The sequence below is a fragment of the Cryptomeria japonica genome, chromosome 3 (assembly GCF_030272615.1).
Source record: "Cryptomeria japonica chromosome 3, Sugi_1.0, whole genome shotgun sequence".
NCBI classification, from domain to species: domain Eukaryota; kingdom Viridiplantae; phylum Streptophyta; class Pinopsida; order Cupressales; family Cupressaceae; genus Cryptomeria; species Cryptomeria japonica.
This window is the reverse complement of record NC_081407.1, coordinates 915,841,025-915,865,386: the sequence shown is the minus strand read 5'-3', so window position 1 is coordinate 915,865,386 and position 24,362 is coordinate 915,841,025. Positions and strand designations below refer to the sequence as shown.

At 37.6% G+C, this 24,362-nt stretch overlaps 1 protein-coding gene across 1 annotated transcript in view; it reads right to left on the bottom strand.

Annotated features, from left to right (window-relative positions):
- Positions 1–12,000: 12,000 nt before the first annotated feature.
- LOC131074208 (uncharacterized) overlaps positions 12,001–24,362 on the bottom strand; it is a 98,423-nt gene continuing 86,061 nt past the window's right edge. The window contains exon 5 of the mRNA XM_059217011.1: positions 12,001–12,785. Within this exon, the coding sequence (XP_059072994.1) occupies positions 12,273–12,785 (513 nt within the window). The 3' untranslated portion in view covers positions 12,001–12,272. The remainder of the gene's footprint in view (positions 12,786–24,362) is intronic.

Here is a 24,362-nt window from a genome sequence, read left to right as displayed (position 1 = left end):
TTGAAGGGAAAATAGGTGATTTTAAGAATTTCGCTTTGGACCCTTCGGAAGGGTCAGGAGCGAAATTCATGTTTTTACTCAATTCCTTAAAGTTTTAAGATCACCAACAAGTCAAATTCATGCCTAAAGACATCTCCCATCTTAATTTACCCTAGCCCATACTTGACTTAGCATAAAATTGAGAGAAAAGAGTGGTTTTGTGAAATTTCGGCCTGGACCCTCTCGAAGGGTCAGTAGCGAAATTTGAACTCGAGGCTTGACTCTTCATCTTTTCAACTCCAATCTTCTTTTCAAGGTAAAAATACACCACTCTTTTCCCAAGGAACAAGGTTTGGGGCCTAAACATGGAAGCAAAAGAGGTTTATCAAGAATTTCGCTCTGGACCCTTTGGAAGGGTCGGGAGCGAAATTCTTGTTCTAGGCAAAATCTTCATCTTTCAATGCGTCCAACTACCTCTCAAGGCAAGAACATACCAATCTACCCTCCAACATGCATTGGACACTAAGAACTTGGCCAAACAAGGAAGAAAATGAGGTCCATGGAGATTTTCGCTCTGGACCCTTAGGAAGGGTCAGGAGCGAAAATCATGTTCTAGGCTTGATTCTTCATTTCTCCAACTCCAAACCACCTCAAAAGGCAAAAACATGTTATCTTACTTACATCCACGCCATAAAGACCAAGGACTTGACCTCCTCTAAGGGGAAAAAAGGTGTTCGCAATAATTTCGCTCTGGGCCCTCTAGAAGGGTCAGGAGCGAAATTCTTGATCTTGGACAAAGTCTTCACATTTTGATGCTTCCATTCACTTCCTAAGGCAAGAAAATGTCAAAACCTTCTCAATATTCCTTAGAAACTAAAATCTTGGTCTAGTCAAGGAATAAGTGGGTGTCTTCTAAGAATTTCACTCTAGACCCTTTGGAAGGGTCAGGAGCGAAATTCAAGTTTTGGGTTGATTTCACACCTCTTTCCTCTTCAACTCACTCAAACTTGATTTAACCAATTTCTTCTCACCACAATCAAGTCCACTTACCACCAAAATAGCTTGAAAACTTCTCCCTTCAATGCCTTAGGCAAAATAGGGGATCAAATGAGGATTTTGCTCTGGACCAAGGCCAAGGACAGGACCTATAGGGAATTTCACTCTGGACCCTTTGGAAGGGTCAGGAGCGAAATTCTCATTCTAGGTTGACTTTCACCATTTCATCACATCAAACCTCCTTTCAAAGGCTAGAACACCCCAAGGTCACTCCAGCCATGCCTTAGAAGTCCAAAACTTGGCCATATCAAGGAAGATAATGAAGGCTATGTGAATTTCACTCTAGACCCTTTGGAAGGGTCAAGAGAAAAATTCCTACTTGGGCTCATTTCTCACCTTTTTCCTCCCTTTCTTGGCTTGAATATGACTTCTTAGGCCTCCTCCTACCATCATCAAGTAAAATTGCTCTCAAAGTGGCATTTATTTCAAGGTCTAAGTGAGAAAATAAGGTCATTCAAGAATTTCGCTCTAGACCCTTTGAAAGGGTCAGGAGCGAAATTCATATTTAGGCTCAAATATTGATTTATCTCTCACATTTCTTCATCCAAACAAGTGTTTTGCCCTCAATAATGCTTGGGAATGAGTTAGTTCTAAGTTTGGGTCAAAGTAGAATGTCTTATGGAGAATTTCGCTCTGGACCCTTTGGAAGGGTTAGGAGCAAAATTGAAATTCGCTTTGGACCCTTTGGGAGGGTCAAGAGCAAAATTTGACATTTTGATCTCTCCATCAGGATTCATATATGGACTATAACATTTAAGTATAAGTGATATACTTTAAGTTATATTTCATAGATACTGTCAGGATGTTTGAGAGTGGTTTCGGACCTCCAGGAGTTATAATGCAAAATCTAGTTTTTGGAGGATTCTTCAATTTTCCAGACTTAGATGACATTCCAGACAGCCAAATTTCAGGGCATTTTAAGATCGGGATGACATTCCAGACTTCATCACTCACCAACTTGACCTAACTCAGACCTTCAAAGAGGATATTCACTCACCAAGCAAGACACAATTATCAACAAGAGAAAAACAAGACCCTAAGGAAGACTTTCAAAGAAACCCTAACCCGGAGCATCCACTAACTCACCTTTAGCTAAAAGAGAGCCTGCTATCTTAGTGATCCCTTTGGCAACACTCAGCATGCAAAGGCTAATAGACAAAACCCTAAAAGACCTAGAAAAACAAACCCCATAAAGCAAAAATTAGGGGTCCCCTTTTGCAATGGGGTGATGTGTGAATACGTCACAACAAGAACACAACATGATGCAAATATTTGTAATGTAAAAGTATAAATGACTTGACATCTAAAGATAATCACAAAGAAAAAGTCCTCCCACATAATTACAAATAAGTCCTCTCATATAATCACAACATTTAGATTTCACCAAAAAATATCAAGAAATCAATATCAAATAGATAATATACTAATCGCAACATCATACATTTAAATCATGTCATTGATCTTCTTCTTCATCCAACTCTTTGTCTATATCTTTCGATCCAGAATCGACATTGTAAGGATTATTGGTCATCATCATCATCATCTTCTTCTTCTTCTTCATGAACATTAATTCCTACATCATCGTGATCTCGTTCCTCTTCTTTGACATCTTCGTTGGGCACATCATCAACTAACTGTTGGTCCTGATCATCATGTACATCATCTTCTAGTTCTTATGTATCTTCTTCTTCCATGACATTATACTTTACTGGCCTTATTCTAGGATCATGTCTAACAACAAATGACCAACCCGGTTTATGTGGAACCTCTGAGTAAAATACCTACTCACATTGGCTTGGAAGAACATAGGGCTCATTTCCAGCTCGCTTAAACGACCTTGTATTGACCATTGTAAATCCATTATCATGTTCAATAACAGTTTTGTTAGGATCATTTTCATTCAATCATAACCTGTACCATTGGACGATGAAAAGAACTAATTTGAAGGACCCAAAGTCACACTCAAGTATATCATCCAAAATCCCATAGTATCGATTTTCTGAGACTTAAGGACGTATGTCGCTTCTAGATGAAACATTAGTCACCTGAAATACTGCAGTTATCCCAGAATCACAAGTTTTCTTCGTATCATCCAACTTTTTGATGCGAAATTTATGACCATTGCACCGCATAGCCTTGTGGTGTTTCACGTACAATATGTCAAACATGTAAAAATTATTGCATCGCTAGTTGATAAAGATATTTATTCTTGGTCTAATGTATGCAAAAACAACATATATATATATATATACATCATTACAATTGAAAACAAATTAAATAATATGTGTGATTAATATATTTATACGTACATGTTTATCTCTTAGACCATATGCCAAATCAATTTCCCTTGGTGTAACATTGGAATCTCGATTACGATGAGCTTCTTTAACCAATGAAGCCACACATTCCCATGATAATGCGTGACCAGATTGTTGACATCGTTCAATCCATACCGTCGTTCAATCAAGATTGTTTGCAACATACAAATGTAGTACATCCCAATCTCGAGCAACTGTAGAAAAAATAACTAGAAATTTACAACTGATGTATATTGAAGATTAAGAATTAATTAAATACAATATATATAAAAACCAAATGTAAAATGTAATGTCCATGAACATACAATAATTATCTCTCACTTTCCTCAATCTACCTTTCCCCATCAGGTACTCCCCTTCGAATTTCTTAATGGAGTTGGGATCCCAAATGCGATGTACATGGATCTTTGTAGCAAACTTAGGAAGATATTCAATAATGTACACCATAGTCTGGTATGCCATATATCCCTCCACCATAGAACCCTCAAGATGTGCTCTTTGTCGAACCAAAGCCTTCAAAAATTTCTAGTGTCTCTTAACCATCCACATTGACCTTGTGTGTACAGGTCCACACAATTCAATCTCCTCAACTTGGTGTATGAGGTAGTGTTCTTGTGCATTAAAAAATATTGAAGGTAGACACTTTTGCATTTCACACATTAGACGAGGAATTTTCATCTTCCAATATTTTATATCTTTTTTATGGATTTCTTTAGATGACAACCATCTACAAGTGATTCGAGATGCAAATATATTAACGAGAATTAACAAAATAATATACAATATATTACATAACAAGTAAAACAAATGGCAAATATAATACATATACAACAAATTGAACAAATAACACTACTTACCTCATGTATTTTCCAAAATCATATATAACTTGCTTGGCATTACTGTCGAAGTGGTCTGGGAGAGATAGAGGTAGAACATACTGCAACAATTATAAAATGATCCTTTCATTGTTTTTCCAAAACTAGTACTAAACATAATACAATGAAAAGTACATGCAGTATACAAATATATAGAAAATATACAAAAAAATGAATTGCCTTAATGAACGTATGTCAATCATGTGTTTTCATCCCTGGCCCAAATTCACTTTTCTTTGTTATGAAATTGTTTATGTTCGCAACAAATCCTGTGGGAAAACGAATTTTTCGTATGACCTCTTTTATAGCATTGTTTTGTTGCTCCATTAATAACCAAGGAAGGGCACTTATATTAGTTCGGTCTCCATCACTATTTAATTGAATGACATTTTTCATTGCATGATTGGATTCTTGAATGTCACTACAAATTTTGACAATTTTTTCTCTGTCGCATATTTTCCATAACGTCTATGTTATATTCTTTCGAATATGCATAGTATCAAACAAATGCACAATTTGTAGCTGCTCGTAGTAGGGTAGCCTACTAAATTGTCTGGGATAACTTTTTAGTCCCTTTGGAAGGTGGTAATTAATGCCTTGACGACCTTCATGAAGCATATAAGTTTAAAAAGTTAACAACGACAATCATCGTCAATTACAACATGCGTAAACAAAACACAATATAAAAATATAAATTCCAAACATATCGTATATGATAGATAAACAATTAGATTGAATGACATTACGTTGATGATTAATTCTATTATATTCCAACTTCCACAGGCGAGGTGTCATTCTTCGTGGTTTTGATGTGGTCTCTGCTTTCCCATTGAAAAGATGTTTTTCAGTAGTTCGATACTTATGATTTTTGTGGAGGAAGTGCCTATACTCATGAAACACCTGCTTTCCTAAACTTGTTGAGTGACGAGAATTCATTTTTGAACCACAAACTGGACATGCAAATTTTCCCTTTGTTTGAAGACCTGCAAGATCGTATATAATTGGATTAAATATGTTAATTTTTATAATTATATATATTGAATTGATTTTTTTTTTAAATCTATGATTTATACTTTAAAAAATTAAACATTATTAAAGTGCGCAAGTTGAACATTATAACATACCACAAAAATGTGTTAGCCCTGGGGCATCATGAATTGTCCATACAAGCATTGCATGGAATTGAAATTGTCTTTGTCCTATTGGTCAAGAGACGTCATACATAGTGACACCATTCCATAACTCCAACAACTCGTCGATAAGAGGCTCAATATATATATTCATATCTTTAACTTGGTACTTACCTAGTTGAATGAACAAAAACATTACATGATTATTATAACCATTTTACTACAATATATATAATTTAATGTACATGACTATAAAATGAAAAAAATACCTGGAACAATCATTGCCAACATTATGTGCTCCCTCTTTATTGGCATCCATGGAGGAATGTTATTGTTGATAACAAAAACAGGCCACACTAAGTAAATAGATCTCAGCTCTCCAAATGGATTGACATCATCCACTACCAATGAAAGCCTAAGATTACGAGGTTCTTTAAAGTGTGGCCATTTTCCCTTTATGTTTGTAAATGCAAAACCATTCGCAGGCATTAGAAAAATGTCATCTCGACTTCTATTGTGTGCATGGTAATCCATAAATTGAGCCAAGCTTTCGCACCTAAATAATCATTGCAAACGTGGAATAATGAGAATAAAACAAAGAACCTTGCGAGGCACCTTTTTTGTTAGTTGATCTATTCGATATCTACTGATATGACATTCAGGGCATTCTGTTGCAAATTCATGTTGTTTATGATATATAATATGATCATTGGGACATGCATCTATTGCTTGATACTCCATTCCAATATCTTTCATAATGGTAGATAATTCTCGATATGAGCGAGGTAGAATATTTGATGGTGGTAACAAAAAATCACCTATCAATCTAGAACAAAAACTAGTAATTTGTTAATATAAATAATATTAATGGTACATATTTCACCTTTTATTTACTAGTGATGAAATAACAACAAAAATAGATGAAAAAATATGACATATATGACATACCTTAACATACATGAGATTGTTATGTTGGATAAACCATTCATAACCTTCAAGTTCACCAACAACAATACAGCAGAGAGAAGAGTTGTTTGGGAGCCTTCGTAAAGGGGCTTGTATGCCTTCTCAAGTACAGGTAAATCATGAACAACATCAAAGTCATCTTGATCATCATGATCAGTTGTGCCTATACTAAATATGTCATGGATCAATGTATTTGTACCATCATCTTCAACTGTTTTTTCTAGCGCATGATCATCTTCTTCCATAGGATCATTATCTTCAACTTCGATATCTACACCTCCATGTTCCTCCACTTGGAAAACCACATTCTTCGGGCCGTGGTAGTCCATATCATGTGCCCTAGGGCGCCCCACCTATATAAAAATGATCAACATAAATAAAATATGATCATGATCTCATTAACAAATGATTTTTTATGTATATAAATTGTTAAAACAATATAAAAATTTACAAATGCAATCAATATAAACACATATAATGAACAACTTACCAATGGACGACAATCATGCCCCCCTTCAATGTGATCATGTTGCCTACAATGTTTCTCAGTTGTTGTGATTAAAAGTCTTCTAGTCTTTAAGCCCTTACAATTTTTGTCGGGACAATAACATTTCCCATCACCTTTTCTTTTCAAGCTAGACCACAACCTAGCAATTGTCTCCTTATTTTGTTCTTCGCTGATATAATCTAACATGATTTTTCTTCACAAGCTATGGAAAATTTGGTCTATAACCTTCACAAACCAAGCAAAACGATGTCGCAAGTACGGAAAACATTGTTCGCGCACTTTTTTTTCACTTTTTCACTTTTCTATTAGTCATCGGAATTCCGAGGAAAGTCGGGCAAGATTCCGATGACAACTGGGTTCGTCAAAATTCCGACGAACGTCGAGCAATATTTATAAAATAAAAAATAAAAAATTGACACAAATTGCTTTGTAAGATCCGACAAAACGAAAGAAATCTCATAGTTCATCGAAAAATGCAACCAAATGAGTTAGTGTATCAGAGCTTCCTTATATATCTATAATAGATCAGCACTAATCCAATATTTAGCTTCTTTGTAAAATTCATTGGGCAGACCATCCGAACCAGGGGGCTTATCATTGTTAAGGGTAGTGATAGCTTTATGTATTTCCTCGACTGAAATAGTTTTTTGAGCAAATCAACCTCTTCTATTGAAATCTTCTTAGGAATGAGGGATCTGTATTTGTCTCTGGCAGAGAGACTAGAGGGGGAGAAATCCTCTGAGGAGAATAACTTTTGATAATATTGCAAGAAGGCAACCTTGATATCCTCATTGTCTGCCAAATCCTTTCCTTCATCCCAGACTTTGTCAATTATTTCCTTGAACTCCTTATGTCTCAACAACAACCAGTTGAGCCTAGCCCTTACTTTGGCCCCCTGTATTTTCTTGTGTTGTATGCTTCTCAATGACATGTCTCTGGTTTGAGATAAGGAGAGACAATTCCATATTATCAAAGATTATTTTGGACCTATGTCTCTTGAACTAACAAGTTATCAACAAGTTCTCTGTCAATCCTTCTACCATCTTTAGTTATCCTTTTTCCAATAGTTTGACACAAAATTTTCCAACCATTAACATTCTGGTTTCATTTATCAATGGCTGAGGGGGTATGAGAATCTCATTTATTGATTTGCCAAATCATATGAATGGCATTCTTAACATCTTGATCATTTAGAAGATTGTTGTTAAGCATAAAGTTCTCATCCCTCTTAGGCAAAGGGGCAGTATTGAAGTTCATAGAAATTTGGACTAAGATCGAATGATGATTTCAAAGAGTGAAAGGGCACACTTTAACAGTGGTACCATTCTCATCTTGTTTGAAAGAAAAAAGGTCCTTATTAGCATAAAACCTATCTAGTCTACAGTAAATTATCCTCATCCGTTGCTGAAAGTTACACCAAGTATACCATATAGCCTTATACTCCTTCATACCCTCAAGGGAGTCAAATAGTTTGAGTCTATCTTTCATTCTATCCCAATGGAGCTTCTCCCCACTTTTCCATTCCAGGTTCAACCCTACAAGTTTGTCTTTTGGATGCTCAATCATGTTAAAGTCTCCCCCTATAAGCCAGGGAATATTTGAGAGGTTAGCCAGCCATTTCCATAACTCAATTTTTTCTCTGTAGTCATTGGAGGCGTAAAGGGAACATACTCCAATCCTAGTGTTACAAATATTCAAAATTATCCACACCACTATGTTATGTGGGGAAGATCCACAATCTACAATCTTGGATCCCCATTTTCCTCCAATCAAAATGACAACACCCCCTTTACGTCTATCGTGATTGGTAGAGAAATGAATTGCATCTTTCCATATGTATCGGAGATTGACTTCCAAAGTGAATTTAGTAGCTTTTACTTCTTGTAGAAGCAAAATATCAATATTTTTATGTTGGTTAAGAAACCGCTTGCCCACATGTTTCTTGTGTGAAGATGCAAGTCCCCTAATGTTCCAAGATATGCAGTTCAGATTCATGAGAAACATTAATTGATGATATCTTTGGCAGCTTTAAAGTTGTCGAAGCACTTAGGGAGTTCCTTCTTAGTGTCTTTCTTCTTAGGCAGGGGGGATTGTTTTCCCTTAGGCCTTCCCCTCTTTCTTTTAACCTTGGTAAAAAGACCATTCCCAACAAGAATCAAGATTTCGTATTCTTCATTTTTGGAATCCTTAATCTAATCTTGGTGTGTATAATGCTCCTCTTTAGTGATCAAATCACTGGATAGGGACCTAGAATCCAAGTCTGACTCAAAAGATTGGGCTCCAGTGTTTTCCTCATAGAGGGTCATCCTGGATTTGTCATAGGGAATAATGGCTAAGTCATGGGCTTTGTTAGAAACTGTGTTCCTAATAAGGGAATCCGCAGTAATAACATCAAAAAAATATGCATCACTGTCAATATTATTGTTTTGATTATCACTTAAAGGAGAAGTGCTACCATCAATCTGGGGGGAAGCGGTAGCCTGAATACCACCATGGAGGGGGGGAGTCCCATTGCCCTCGCCATCTTGAAGCATCTCAGATTGAGGTTTGACAAGAATGTCGAATTTATTTGTTAATTCTAGGGGGGCTGAGCCCCCCATGGGAGCATCCAAGCTAGCAACTTTGCCCAAATTCATATTGGATCGTCTTCTATCCTCGATACCCCTAGCAATAGACTTGATAAAGGAGTTACTATTTTCTTTAACTGAACTAGTCACAGATGGCAAGACATGAGAATTGTCATCCATTGGAACAAAGGAATGAACAAACTGAGGGTGCACCTCAGAATAATGGGATATCTCCATCATGGGATCCTTAGAACCCTTGGGTTTCTATATGGTGAGCTATTGGGTGTTCTTTCTCCCGACCTTGTGACTTTTCGGGTGCACAAACTGGTTAGAATTGTCCTCTTTGGGATCTCTAATTTGAGAGAGTGACCCTGCAATGGTTGAGTGAGGGAGAGGGTCCACATTAAACTTTCCAAACTTAGTGGCTTCATCAAGAACGGGAGACTGACATGTGGAGCGTTAACTACTTTCTTCACTGCATCTTTAAGGACATTAAGCATGTCCATCATAGGGCCTTGATTACCCTCTGTGAGATTAGGGAGGGACTGAAGGGGGGTGGGAGATACACCAAAAAGTTGAACCGGATTTCCAGCATTTCCCTTGGAGTCGGTTGGGGGTTTATGCTTAGCGAGAATAGGGCAATTCCTTCAAATGTGCCCCTCTCTTCTACAAAGAAATCAAGCATTAATTCCGCCAAGAACTTCAATAAGGCAGACTATGGGGTCTTCATCAACATTAATTTCAACAAATATTGGAAGGTCTTTGCTAGGGTCGATCAAAATTAGGACCCTAGCATCCATGTGAGGGACCAAGGAATGAGTGTTATCCCCTTTGAGCACTCTCCCAATAGAGGCTAAGATTTGAGGAATAAAACTCCACAACAAAGGTGGAAGGTTTTTAATTACAATCCACCTAGGGAAAGAGGGGGCCAAAATTTTATCATTCACAACCTTGGGTGACCATTTGAGGGCCCTAAACGTACATTTCCCAATGGACCAAAAATGCTTCTCGACAGCAGTTGTTTGTGACTTAGCATCATTAAAGAAAATGATAAACAGACCTCTCTAAATCATTCTACAAATTGAAAAATGCAACCCTAAATTTTTTACCCAAATATTTATAAGCCATTCATCCATATATTTACAAGTCGAGCAGTTAGCAATGTCCACGACCACAAGAAAAATAGCAACATCTTTTAATCTATATTTTTCATTATTCAGGGCATCAAACATTTCCAATTGGGGCGATAGAAAGACTAAACAAAGCAAGGTTGTTCTTCTTACCTCCTCCCTCGTTGCCATTACCTTCAAATAGTGAAGAAACCCTAGCTTCAAATTTTGCAGAGTCAAAAACAAAGAACGAAGAATTAACAAGGGCAACCTTAAACGTTTTAACACCAGCCAAGGAGTCGGCGTCTAAAAACACCGACACGATCGACCAAACTAATTGCACCACCGTCCGGATCCCCATCCATCTCAACACATTAAACACTCAAGGAATGCCAATGCACAAACACAAAAAAGCATTAAACGCAAAGAAGAGACCGAGAAAGCAGAGGCGGCTTACTTGTGTGGAGCAAGTCGTACACCCTCCTCCACGTTTTGGTTCGAGCAACCCCTCCACGAAGACCCAAACCCTAAGGATGCACCTGTGGTTGCAGAGCACTCCCCCTTTCAACTAATTATTGGAAACCCTTGATGGTGGAAGATATTGAGAATATAATTTGGTGATGTTATGATTGAACTATGGGGTTATGTTATTTGATGTACTATTTTGATTATTTACTTTCAATTCTTACTAAATCATTACATTTTATAGTTTACATTAATTATTTACATCTATTTTAATAACATTACATCTTAGAAATGATCTCAACTCAAGTATCTCCTCTATTAATTAAGCTCCAAATAATTAGTTAACTCTAGAAGAAAAGTAACATTACACTCCAATTCTAAAAAGGTTGATGTTTTGAAAGACCTAAGAATGCTCCTCCAAAATTTAAGTCTCTTCATTCAAAACAAAGATGAAGTGGACCAAGAAAACTCCTCCCTCTTTCTCTAGCATCAATTTTGCTCTTCAGAATCTCAATAGTGAGTCTATGGAAGATACTTTGAGGCTAGGGGATATCTTGGATATCCTAAAGGACATCAAAGTGAATACTAATGAGATTGAAATCATCTAAGAGTGCCTGCATTTCCTGCTCATCAACACTCGTACCATCTGATGTCACCTTCACCATTGGTTCTGCCTCCCAGGCAAAATATTGGTCCTTACAGTCTATGTGGACTTCGAGGAAAATGATAGATCCTTGCCCTCTGCTCTTTCCAGTCATGCCATTATCTTGTTGGTGGGTCTTTTGGTCATAATAATCAGGACCTATCTATCATGTAATCTTGTTCTTATGTTTTAAATATATTTTTTAATTTATCAGAAAAAACACTGCACAACATAAACTGATAGCTCAATGCATTGCTCGTCTTACTTGTAAAACTTGAAACCCAGCATGGCTGCCACTGCCTCATTTCCAAGATTGCTCAAAGCATTCTAATAATATATCTTTAAGAAGAGTTGTAAGATGCTAAAATGTCTGATATAATTACAGGTGGCCACAATAAAGGTAATTTTAGTGAAATTTGTTAACAGTAATTATTCTGGGTTGATAATTCATCCAGATCCCAAAAATACATGAAGACCAGAAGCAAAACCAAATTTGGGAGTAGCCTAAACAAAATTGCTCTTGAAGCAATGACTATTGCAGACATTTATAACTTCCATGAAGCAGTTTAGTACTGCAACTTTATGCCAGTAGATGAAACCACACCGTACACAATAAAGTATATTCTGTAATTTGCATGACTTTGAGGCAATAAGAATTACAATTGTTGCATTATTGAATGGAGTCCCAAAGTTACAATCACCCCAAATAGTGCTCCTCCCAAAACTTCAGCTTTAGTGTGGCCAATAGATTCCTTCAATGGAGTGTTCCTCCAAGGTGCTACTTGCTCCCATTCTCTAGGATCAGATTCATTATGTTCCACATTGTCAACTTGCTCAAAGGAAGAGACTGTGCGTTCTGTCTCACAAACTTGAAAACCTTCAGTGCTAGAACTAAATTTAGGAGAGCCTGCACTTGGTATACTTTTTTCTCTCATAATGTCTTGGACCAATCTGATGCTTTCGGCCCTCGCTACGCTATTAAGAGATGCAGATACAGAAGGTTCCAGTGCTTGTACTGAGTTAAGCTCCCTTTTCACTGAATCTAATACTTGGTCCCCATCATTTACTGAAGAAATTTGATTGTTGCGGTTGCAAGCATAATTGGCTGTGTCAGATATTATCATCATATTGATCACTTCAGCATGCTTTCCAACTGCCCTTCTAACCCCCTACGCATTGCAGAGAAAAACAGTTTTCAGAAACTTTAGATGCATAAACACCATTTAAGATGACAATAAAACAATTGCATATCATCCACTTATGTATCTTTCTACAACATTATTCAGATAATTTATCATCAGAACTGTGCTGTAGAAAGATAGATGTCTTCAAAATATACCACAATGATCAACTTTTATTCTTGTAAAAAGGATTAAAATATAACAATTGAACAGGATAAAAATATAATAATTAAACTATCTTCTAATTGTAAATTTCATCCTAATTTTGAAAGAGTTGCATTCTCATTTCAAATCATCCATCATTCATCACACAAGTAAATTCTTACTAACTTTTGCTTCGATGGAGACATTTCCTCAATTTTTGACAATAAACATAACGGGTGCAAAGCAAAATATTTCAAACAACGATAAAGTTCTATAACTATTTCTATTATTCTTGCACTACCACCTTTGTAAAAAGCGGACTTGAGATTATATGATCTGGATGCCAGATTCTAGTAATAAGGGAGAGAAATGAGAGAGTAGATGATTCAATAACAATGCTTCATCCATGTCAGCTCTTCAAATGGATGCGGGTTCTGCTGTCACTCTCTGGAGCTAAAATCCCAATGTGTTTTTTATTAATAATATTTTGTTGTTAATTGCTTCTTGTATTAATATTGTTCTGCAGTTCAATTGTGACACTGGACTGTCAAAAATAGAGAACACTTGAGCAACATTTAAGCTGGGTAAACTTGTCAAGATTGCATCTAGCAATTGCACATTTAAGTAGAAAGCTTAAAAGAGGTCATACTTGGCCCAATTCATTTTCCTGAAACAATCTTTGCAATTGCAGACAATAGTTCACATTACTAAAATAGAGAGCAAACATAAAGGTTCTTTTAGCATCTTATAACTGTCAAATAAAAATTAAAAAACTGTTCCTGCCCACAAATCCTGAATCATATCCCAACAATTCAAACCTATCTGTATTTCTAGAAACATATTTTCAAGTAAATGAACCTTCTTCTAGTATCATTTAAGCTATATTAACTATTACCCTATGGCAAAAAAATGTGTGGCTTTGAAGTAGGTTCTTTACCAGGTTTAAAGATACTTTTGTTCTGGATCCTGTCTTGTAGTTTTTTGTCTATAACATGTTATTTGCAAGGTATAATCCTTTTACAGTGAAGAAATACCTCAAACCACAGACAAAAGCATTGAACATTGGCTATAAAAGTCTGCAATGTGCATATAGGCTCTTAATAGCTGGAATATTCACAAATTTATGCATTCATGTAGCTTTGGTTAAAGAGAATTCAATCCTCCATAGTCACTATCTGTGAAGACTCTTTTGTAATCGGTGAGTAGCAAAAGAACTTATAATTTTTTAAAGCTTCATAAAGTTCCATCTCAATTTATTAAAGGAGATTTGTGTAGGGAACTATCAGGTGCTCATATGAAGGGGAAACACAACTTACAATAAAATGCATAAATAAACTATTAATGCCTTACTTTTCCTTGAATACTTTTTTTCTGATATGAAGGGGAAATGCACCTTGCAATAAAATGCACAAATAAACAATTAATGCCCTACTTTTTTCCTTAAATATTTTTTCCTGATATAAAAGGGAAATGCACCTTCCACTATAATGCACAAATAAACAACCAATACCTTCCCCTTTTCCTTGAATATTTTTTTCAGACATAAGCCTATTCTTCATTGTACAATGCTCATGCATTCAATTTGAAATTCATCTCCACCATTTCAATTCGGCCTCAGCATTATCCATACCATAATTTGTTTCCACCAATGTATTGCATAACTTGTTTTATCATCATAGGGTCACCTCCTTAATGTTAAGCATTCTATGGCAAGTTTTTATCAGCATTTCTCTGAGTTTCAGGGACTCGGATGCAGTTTTGGGGATGACAAATTTTTCCCGGGTTTTTCAGATTCGTGGAGGGATGGTTGGGGATGTGTTGTGACGTATTCACACATCGCCCCATTGCAAATGGGGACCCCTACCTTTCGCTTTCTGGGGTTAGTTTTCTTGGTCTTGTAGGTTCTTGTCTATTAGCCTTTGCATTTTGAGAGTTGTCAGAGAGATCATTAAGATAACAGGCTCTGCTTGAGTTAAGGTGGGTCAGTAGGTGGTCCAGGTTAGGGTGTTTTGAAAGCCTTCCCCAGATCAAGTTTTGTTTTTGTTGCTAGGTTATGTCATGTTAGAGTTTGAGGAGGTCAGTGAAGCCTTGTGAGTGAATATCATCTTTGAGGGTCTGAGATTGGTCAAATTGACGAATGATGGAGTCCTAGACATTGATTGATGAGAAGCTAACCTATTTATCCTTTGGGAACGCCTTGGACAAGTCTGGACTTGGAGATTTGATGAAATGGTCAAACTTTGAGCCTCAAGGATGAATTTTGCTCCTGACCCTTCCAAAGGGTCCAGAGCGAAATTCTAGGATAGGTCTTGTCCTTCCAAGGGTACTTGAGCGAAATGGCTAGGATGTCTTTGTAATTCAATTCTTTTGAGCCAGAAACCCCTCAACGTGCTTTGTTAGAGGTATGACCAATGTGATTGAGGGAAAACTTTGAATGTTTGAGTAATGTCCAAGGCAAATTCACCAAATTCGCTCCTAACCCTTCCAAAGGGTCCAGAGCGAATTTCTCTTTCTTGGTCCTAATTGGCATAAGAAACCTTGTCCTTATGGCGTAGTGAAGAGAAAATTGTTGTGTTAGACAAAGTCAAGTGATAGAAGGTAAGGAATTTGAGCATAAATATGAATTTTGCTCTTGACCCTTCCAAAGGGTCCAGAGCGAAATTTCCCAACAACCTGAGATTTCACCTAAAGTCATTGAATGGTTGGGTTGATTTGCATGGCTATGGAAAGAAATGCATCAAGGGTTGATTCTAGGGCGAAGTCAAGTTAAATTCAAGATGAATTGAGCCTAGAGATGAAATTTCGCTCCTAACCCTTCCAAAGGGTCTAGAGCGAATTTCTCAATAGGGCATTCTACCTTGCCCAAAACTAAGAACTAATTCATTCCTAGGCATTATTGAAGGCAAAGCACTTGTTTCGATAAGGAAATGTTGGAGATAAAGTCAAGATGTGAGCCTAAGCTTGAATTTCGCTCCTGACCCTTCCAAAGGGTCCAGAGCGAAATTTTTGAGAGACCTTATTTCCTCACTAAAATCTTGAAGTAAGCACCACCTTGAGAGCAAGTCAACTTGATGATGATAGGAGAAGGTTTGAGAAGTTAGATCCAAGGCAAAGAAAGGAGAAAGGGGGAGTGAAATGAGCTCAAAGACAAATTTCGCTCCTGACCCTTCCAAAGGGTCCAGAGCGAAATTCCCATAACCTCTATTTTGCTCCTTGTTATGACCAAGTTTTTTGACTTCTAAGGCATGGTTGGGAAGATTTTGATGTGTACTTGCCTTTGAAAGGTAGTTTGAGGCAATGAAGTGGTGAGAATCAACCCAAAACTTGAATTTCGCTCCTGACCCTTCCAAAGGGTCCAGAGCGAAATCCTCAAATTGACTCTCCTTTTTGCCTAATGCATTAAAAAGACCTTGTTTTGAGTTAGATGGATGGCAAATTGACTTGATGGAGGTGAGAAGAGATTGGATAGATCAAGTTTAAAGGTGAGTTGAGGAGAGAAGAAGTGTGGAATCAACCCAAATCATGAATTTCGCTCCTGACCCTTCCAAAGGGTCTAGAGCGAAATTTCCCATAAGCACTATTTTCTTCCTTGTTTAGACCAAAATCTTTGTTCCTTGGACATAGTTGGGGGTGGAGTGATATGTTCTTGCCTTGTGAAGTAATTGAAAGTGAAGGAGATGAAGGATTTTGGACCAAAAGTATGAATTTCACTCCTGACCCTTCCAAAGGGTCCAGAGCGAAATTCCTCAAAACACCTATTTTCTCTTGGTTTGAGGTCAAAACCTTAGTTCCTTTGGCGTGGTTGAGGGTAGAATAGTGCATTTTTGCCTTGCAAGGTGGGTTGGAGTAAAAGAAATGATGGGATCAAGCCTAAAACTTGAATTTCGCTCCAGACCCTTCCAAAGGGTCCAGAGCGAAATTCCCAAAAACCACCTTTTTCTCCCATTTTTGTGTCAGACCTAACATTGATCAGGGTTGATTGATCTTAAAAGTACCCCTAGGCATCCATTTGACTAAGTTGTGATCTCAAAATATGAGTTTGTCCAAGAATGTGAATTTCGCTCCTGACCCTTCCAAAGGGTCCAGAGCGAATTTCTCCATGAGACACTATACCTTGCTCCAACCTACAAACTAGCTCATTCCCAAGCAATTTCGAAGGCCAAAGACTTGTTTTAAATGACTTAAAGGATGAAAAATAGAGCTAAGTGAGGGAAAACAAGCAAATCATGAATTTCGCTCTGGACCCTTTATGAATTTCGCTCCTGACCCTTCCAAAGGGTCCAGAGCGAAATTCTCAAAACCATCTAATTTTCTCATGTTTGAGATTGAGATATGGATTCCTAAGGTATTGGTGGAGAGAAGACTAATATATTTTTTCCTTAAGATGCAATTTGGAGCAAGGAAGTGGTGGATTGAGTCTTAATCATGAAAATCACTCCTGACCCTTCCAAAGGGTCCAAAGCGAAATCCTTTGAAATCCCTATTTTTCACCTTGTTTGAGTTGGGTAAGGGGCTAGTTGTGAGATCATGATGGGAGGAGGTTTGAAGGTTAAGTCCAAGATTGTGAAATGTTGAAAATGAGATCTAATTGAGCAAAATAGCAAAAAATCGCTCCTAACCCTTCCAAAGGATCCTGAGCGAAATTCCTATAGGGCTTGTCCCTAGAGAGGATCTTGAGCGAATTCCATTTTGATGCCTTCTTGTTAATGATTTAAGGTAAGAAATGCTATGTTGGGATAAATATATTATGTATGCTTAATCATCTTTTGGTTTGTTTTGCAGATGGAGGAGGATCAAGCCAAGACAAGGATGACCTATTCCAATCCCATCATCATCAAGGACACTCCGAAAGCATTGGGAGATTTCAAGTGTTCAAGGAGTTCCAAGCCATCCTTGAGGACCTCGTTCTACCACATTAAGAGATCACATAATGTCAGAGGAAAGATCTTACAAACACTTCAAGACAAAGAGAGCTACTAAAGAAGGTGACTTGACCATGACTTCCTATCACCATAATGCAAAATCAAGAAGGCGGCTTCATCAAACACATGGAAGTCAAGGGGGTGCATCATCCATCAAGTCCACCAAGGACAGAAGAAGAACAACCAAGCATAAACGCAGGCAAGGTGGCATCCCAGTCACTATTCCTCCAGTCAGATAGGTCCACCTCAACATGTCCAGATTCAATGCACCTGACTCAGCAGTGATGGCACAAACTTCGAGGCACCTACCCCCGTTTCCTATTGGTTCTCGTGCATTGAATGTAATTTTCTCATTGGCTAAAAGGTTTTGTTGTAACAAACCCTAATTAGGGTTTTCATCTTGAAATCCTAGCCATTGATTGTAAATAAATCAGAGTCGTTGAATTGTAAAGAGCTCTCTATATAAAGCTCTAGCTCTTCATTTGTAAAGGTTAATAGTGAGTTGATAGTTAATAGTCGGTAGAACAGCTAAGAATTAGTAGCTAGAATAGCGAATAGAATAGCTATTAGAATAGATTAGGAAGAGAAGGCAAGGAATTGTTGCCTTGATTGTAAATGAACTCCATTTTTTATTGAAGTTATGGTGAAGTGTGTTGTTTCTTTGCAATATGCATGGTCTCTTGTTGAATCTTCATTCTTAGATGGTAAATAATTAGATTGAATGAAAGAAGTTACTAAATGCACTCATATGGAATCCGCCTAGTCCAAACCACTAGCCTCTTGCTGATTGTAAGTGCACCCTGCGTGGTCAATAGGCATAGAATGAGCTTAACTTCAAGTCGTTACGCATCTATTGTTCATGCATTAACTTGAATGATGATCAGTGTTTGACAGTGATGATTTGAACATCTTCAGAACTACCCTAGAAGATCGCACCGAGCTGGTGTCAAATTGTTTAGTTTGATGGTAAGACCTAGCCTAGTAGGACTCAACCTAGTCGTTCATCCATCTTCTCGCATTCTAGGTCTTCGAGTAGACTTTCTGAGCCCTGTATCTTTTGATATTTCTTTATCTTCCAGCCAGTAGATAGGATTCACGTTCCAGCAAATCAGACGCTGAGGTAGTCGAATGTAAGTCCCCTTGTGATTCCAGCATAATCACATCATACCACAAGAGCTTATCCACACGTCAAGACCTGACATTTCGTAACCTTGGAGTTGTCTCATTTGATCGCGAAGCATAGGATATGAGAAAGTTTATTCAAGAGAGGATAAGATACCTTGGTATTTTATTCTGTGTTCGCATGTGCATGAAAAACACATCAACAAGGTGGCTGTTAAAAATTTAAATAGAAAATAATATTTGAACTAAAAGAAGCTAATAATTAGATTCCATTGTCAAACATTGAATGATATTGTCATTTGTCGCACTAGATCAAATGATCAATGATTAATATGCATAAAATCAGAATTGTAAATGCAAAGTGCTTAAGTAAATACACATTGAGAATCAACTGACACAATGATCAATCCGATGTACCAATATGATTCATGAAGCTCCAAACACAAAGTAAACCTAAAAATTGAAACTAAATGATAAATAAAAGTTTATATATGTATTGAGTAGCAAGCTCAATAATCAGAATTAATGCTAGATGGTAATGTCATATACGAATACTCATTACTAAAATCTCTCGACTCATCTAGTTGTTGCAACAAGACTCCAACCAATCTTAGCTACACATTGTTGTGATGTTTTCACACATCGCTCCATTGCAAATGGGGACCCCCTTCTTTTTAGGCCCTCCTGGTTTTTTGGCTTGCGTTTTTGTGGTCTTTTCGCAGCAGTCTTGTCAATCTCTCTGCTTTGTAAGTGTTTGGGGGTCATATTGATTAAATCTGCTTTTTGTTTGAGCGAATTCGGTTAAGTCTAGGACTCGTTTTGTGAATTTTGGGGTTTTTGCCTTCTGTCCTAGATTTTAGGGGTTTCTATTAGGGTTTTGGAAAAACTGAACATACAACTGGAATCAAGACCTTTCAAGGAACCTCCCAGTAAAATTTGAGCCAAAACGGAGCAACTTTCTATTTTTAGAAAGTTCCTATTTTTTAGGGATTTTCTAAGTCCCGGATTGGTCTAATTTTGCCAGAAATCAAACTTACTATTTTTAGTAAGTTCTATTTTTAGTAAGTGCTTTTCTGACCTATTTTGCCCAAACCTTGACATTTTGAAACACTTACTATTTGGGAAAATCTATTTTTAGCAAGATCTTCATAGGAAAACATTGAAAGCTAAATATCTCCGAAGACGCTGAAGACTGAACGTTCCTGAAGACCATTTCTAAATCCGAAAAAGTCAGAAGGCAGACAAGTTGGATAAAAAATGGTTAAGTTTGGAACTCCTATTCCAGAAGAGGAAAGCATGCAAAATCATCCAAGTCCAGAAATTCACATCAATCCACCAATGTCATCCTGATCTGAAAATGGCCTGAAATTTGACTAAGTCTGGAAATTTGGAAGATCTTCCAAAATCCAGAATTTGCATTATGATTCCTATGGACCTAAAACCACTCTCAAACATCCTGACAATATATATGAAATATAACTTGAAGTATAAGAAAGGAAAAAGACATATTGAAGATGCCACTTAGACTTAAATGTTATATTTCATATATATATATATCCTGACGAAGAGCCTGAAATGATGGAAAAATCCATGAATCCATGAACATGGTGAAAATGCGCCCAAGGCTAGGCTGGGGCGCTAATTTCAAAAATGCATTCACAAGTGGAAAATTCCACCTCTCCATGGACACCTCCAAAATGTGCCCAGGTCAGGGCTAGGGCGCTGAATTGAGGAATGAACTCACAAGTGGAAAAATCCGCCTCTCCATGGACATGTTGAAAATGCGCCCAAGTCAGGGCTAGGGCGCTGAATTGAGAAATGCATTCACAAGTGGAAAATTCCACCTCTCCATGGACACCTCCAAAATGCGCCCAAGTCAGGGCTGGGGTGCTGAATTGAGAAATGCATTCACAAGTGGAAAATTCCACCTCTCCATGGACATGTTGAAAATGCACCCAAGCCTGGGTTGGGGCGCTGAATTGAGAAAGCCATTCACAGAAGGAAAATTCATGAATCCTTGGCGTGGTAAAAAATTTCACTCAAGCAAAAAATTTGAAATTTTGCCTAAGGCACAGAATCCAAGAAGTCAAGGAGGAATAAAAAGCATAATTCCCCTCGGGCAAATTTTCGATTATCCTATTTTTAGACACCAAATCCTGACCAAATGTGGAAAATTTTATAGATTCAGAATCAGGGTGAAATTCTTCATCCAATGAACCTGGCTCCTAAATTTTAGGAGGAGGATGTTGAAAAGGAGACATGGACAATTCACCAAACAATGAATTCCTTCCTCAGGAGGAATTTCCGCCCCGACCTTGTGGAGGGTGCCAGAATGAACAATGCACAAAGAGATGAATTCCTTTATCCAGGAAGAATTGCACCCAAGAAGAAGAAATTCCTGGAAAAGGTGAAAATTTGGCTAAGTGTTGGAAATTCCTTCCTTCGAGACAAAATTCCAAGCAAGGAAGAAATCACACCCAAGGATGAATTGAACATAAAATTTCTAAGGCAAGGAAGGAATCAGGGATGAACTGACAAGAAATTTCCCCCCCAAGGAAAAAAATTTGAAAAAATCCTTTCTCGGGCATCAAATCACATCCAAATTTCAAAAGTTTTACAGATTTGGATTCGTAGGAGAATTTTCTCTCTCCTGGACTGTGGAACCCTAATTTGGAAATTTTCCTAAAAAATAGGAAATGTGCAGAATTGATGAAAAACCTTCTTCAAGCAAGGAAAGTTGAGGAGACTTCAAAAAAATGCTTCCTGAATCGAATTTTCCCCCTCCAACAATTCCAGATGTGCAAGAGCGGATATACGACGGCAGAGTCCATTTGCATGGCGAGGATCTATTGAACGCATGGCAGTATGGTGGCACATTCATTGCCGGAATATTTGACCAAATGGCAACCTGGTCATTGCATGTTGAATTTATGGTAGATTCCTTTTGCATGCAGCCGCCGCATGTGGAAATGATGGGGCATTTATGACATAATGGGGTGATTTTTGCATGGATGAATATTCAACGCATGTTGGGCGAATTTGAAGGAGGTGGTGCATTTAATGCGCAGTGGATGCTATTTTGGGTACTTTTGAATTAATTGTATATGGGCATGATGGGTTATTAATTGGAGATTCCCACCTTGTTGCATCATGTGTGGAGAATCTTTTGGGCAAACCCTAATTAGGGTTTTGCATGTAGCCAGGGCTTGAAGCCTATATAAGGGGTGAACCCCCTCATTTGTAAGGGGGGGGAGCTTTGTATGAAATTGTTGCGATAAGCTTTGAGATAATAACAATGAAACATTGTTCTTTGATGGTGTGCACTTAAGTTATTTTTTTAAAGCTTGCATGGTTTCACCTTCCTCACTTAGATTAGAATTAGTTTAGTGCTTTGATTCCAATGGAGAATGTAATGGTGTTTGATGAATTTCCATGGTTCATACTTTTTGCATCTTGCTGATTGTAAGTTGCAGTGTAAAGTTAGCCTAAACCCCCCAAATTTGTGCTAAGTTCAATTGTGAATAGTCGTTTGGATTGCGCCGTGTTGGGTATTTAGATGCACTTTTCTCAATATGAAAATCCTCCAACATCCTCAGAAGATTGCACTGGTTCCTGCGGAGTTGTAGTTTATCTTGGCGAAGCAGAGCTTGGTTTATTTGAAATTTGTCCACCAGAACACTATTCATTGTTATCACTGCCCTTAGGAGTAGATTTAGATCCTTCTGAACCCTTTCCCTTTTCTTTCAGTTCATTTTAGTCCGTTCGAAGCAATAGCATCACAGAATTGCCATATCTGATGATTGAGTTCCAGCCACAACAAAGAGGTGAAGGAATGATGCAAACGTAAGGCCCCTTGGATTACCCGCAATCACATCAGCCAACTGAGTCACGTCCACGCATTGAAGGAACCTTGGAGTCGATTGTTTGAACTTCTTGCAATCTTAGCATGCAATCGTACTTTGATCAAGAGAGAGTGAAGTGACCGTTAGGCAACTTTATTCTGTGTTAGATGCGGTCATAAAAAACACGTCAACACACATCCTAGTCGCCATCAACTTGTGCTGATTCTTCATGCTCAACATTCCACTAGACTACTAAACTCAACTTGTACTCAATTGTTATGTGATCAATAAGATGCTAGACACTGCATACAACAACAAACTTATTCACTCTCCTGGAGATACACCTGTTTCTCTTAACAAAACAGATAAAGCTATACGTACGACAACTTCTCTCAGCAACAAAGGAAGTAGAGACTTCTGAAAGAAAGTAAATGGAAAGTGTACGTAGCCATGATGGAGGCCATATGCTTGCTCATAGTTTATGAGTTTGGCTTGTGCCAAAGTCAGCCTGTCTATCTTTGTTAGAGTTGCGTAGCCATCATGTTTAACAAATTTAATCATTTGATATCTAATTGATGCAGCATCTTCTATGCTGTACATTTTTTGAGAGACTTTATGAAGCCCTTTTCAATGTGTCATCAATGAGAAGAACTCAAATAGGCCTTTCCACAAACCACTTGGTATTCATGCATATATGGCCATATGTAACTAAGTATCGAGTTTCTACCACCCTTGTTGAATATTGGACCAAATGTGCTCATGGTAAAACTGCAAGGTGGATCTCTCTAATGAATTACAGCCTTCATCTAGCCAAGCATGTTATACATGCACTAATATATCTCTTCAAATTTCTCCCATACTTGATGACTATGAAAATTGCAGATATGATGGATGTCATAAATCTCACATCTGACCAAATGGAATCACTCACTACCACATTCTTCACTACCCCACTTTATCTACTCCTCAGCCATGATCATTAATTGCGGGGTTCCTACAGATCAAGAATACTCTCTGATCAAATTAAGAAAAACACAAATTTGGTATCTATCAGTTAATGGATTCCTTCCAAGAAAATAACCAAAATAGTGCCAAGTTTTTGATGAACACTTGCATCTCACTTACATCCACCATAACCTTTTCAACCCACTCATTTTTTCCAATATCCTTGATTGCATTTTCATGGCATGCACATAGCATGGGGCCCAACAGATGTTCCTATAGGTGGCCTCAATTATTATTTTTATTACACCGCTGTCATGAGCTCCATTGGACACCTGATCGCCCTATGGACAGTAGGACCCCCACCATCTGTTACGATCAATGTCTTACCTCTCTCACTTCCATTGCCAATTTCCTCCAATCTATAATACTCATCATCAAATTGTCACTTAGGTAACTCATCTTGGCACTGAAAAGCAAAAATCAATATAAACAAAAAAGATGGCACACATTTTAGCCCATTGAAAGTGCAAACAAAGGAGCAGTAGTTTGTAAGCTCACTCCAAGTGAAAAACAAAACAACAAAATTAACT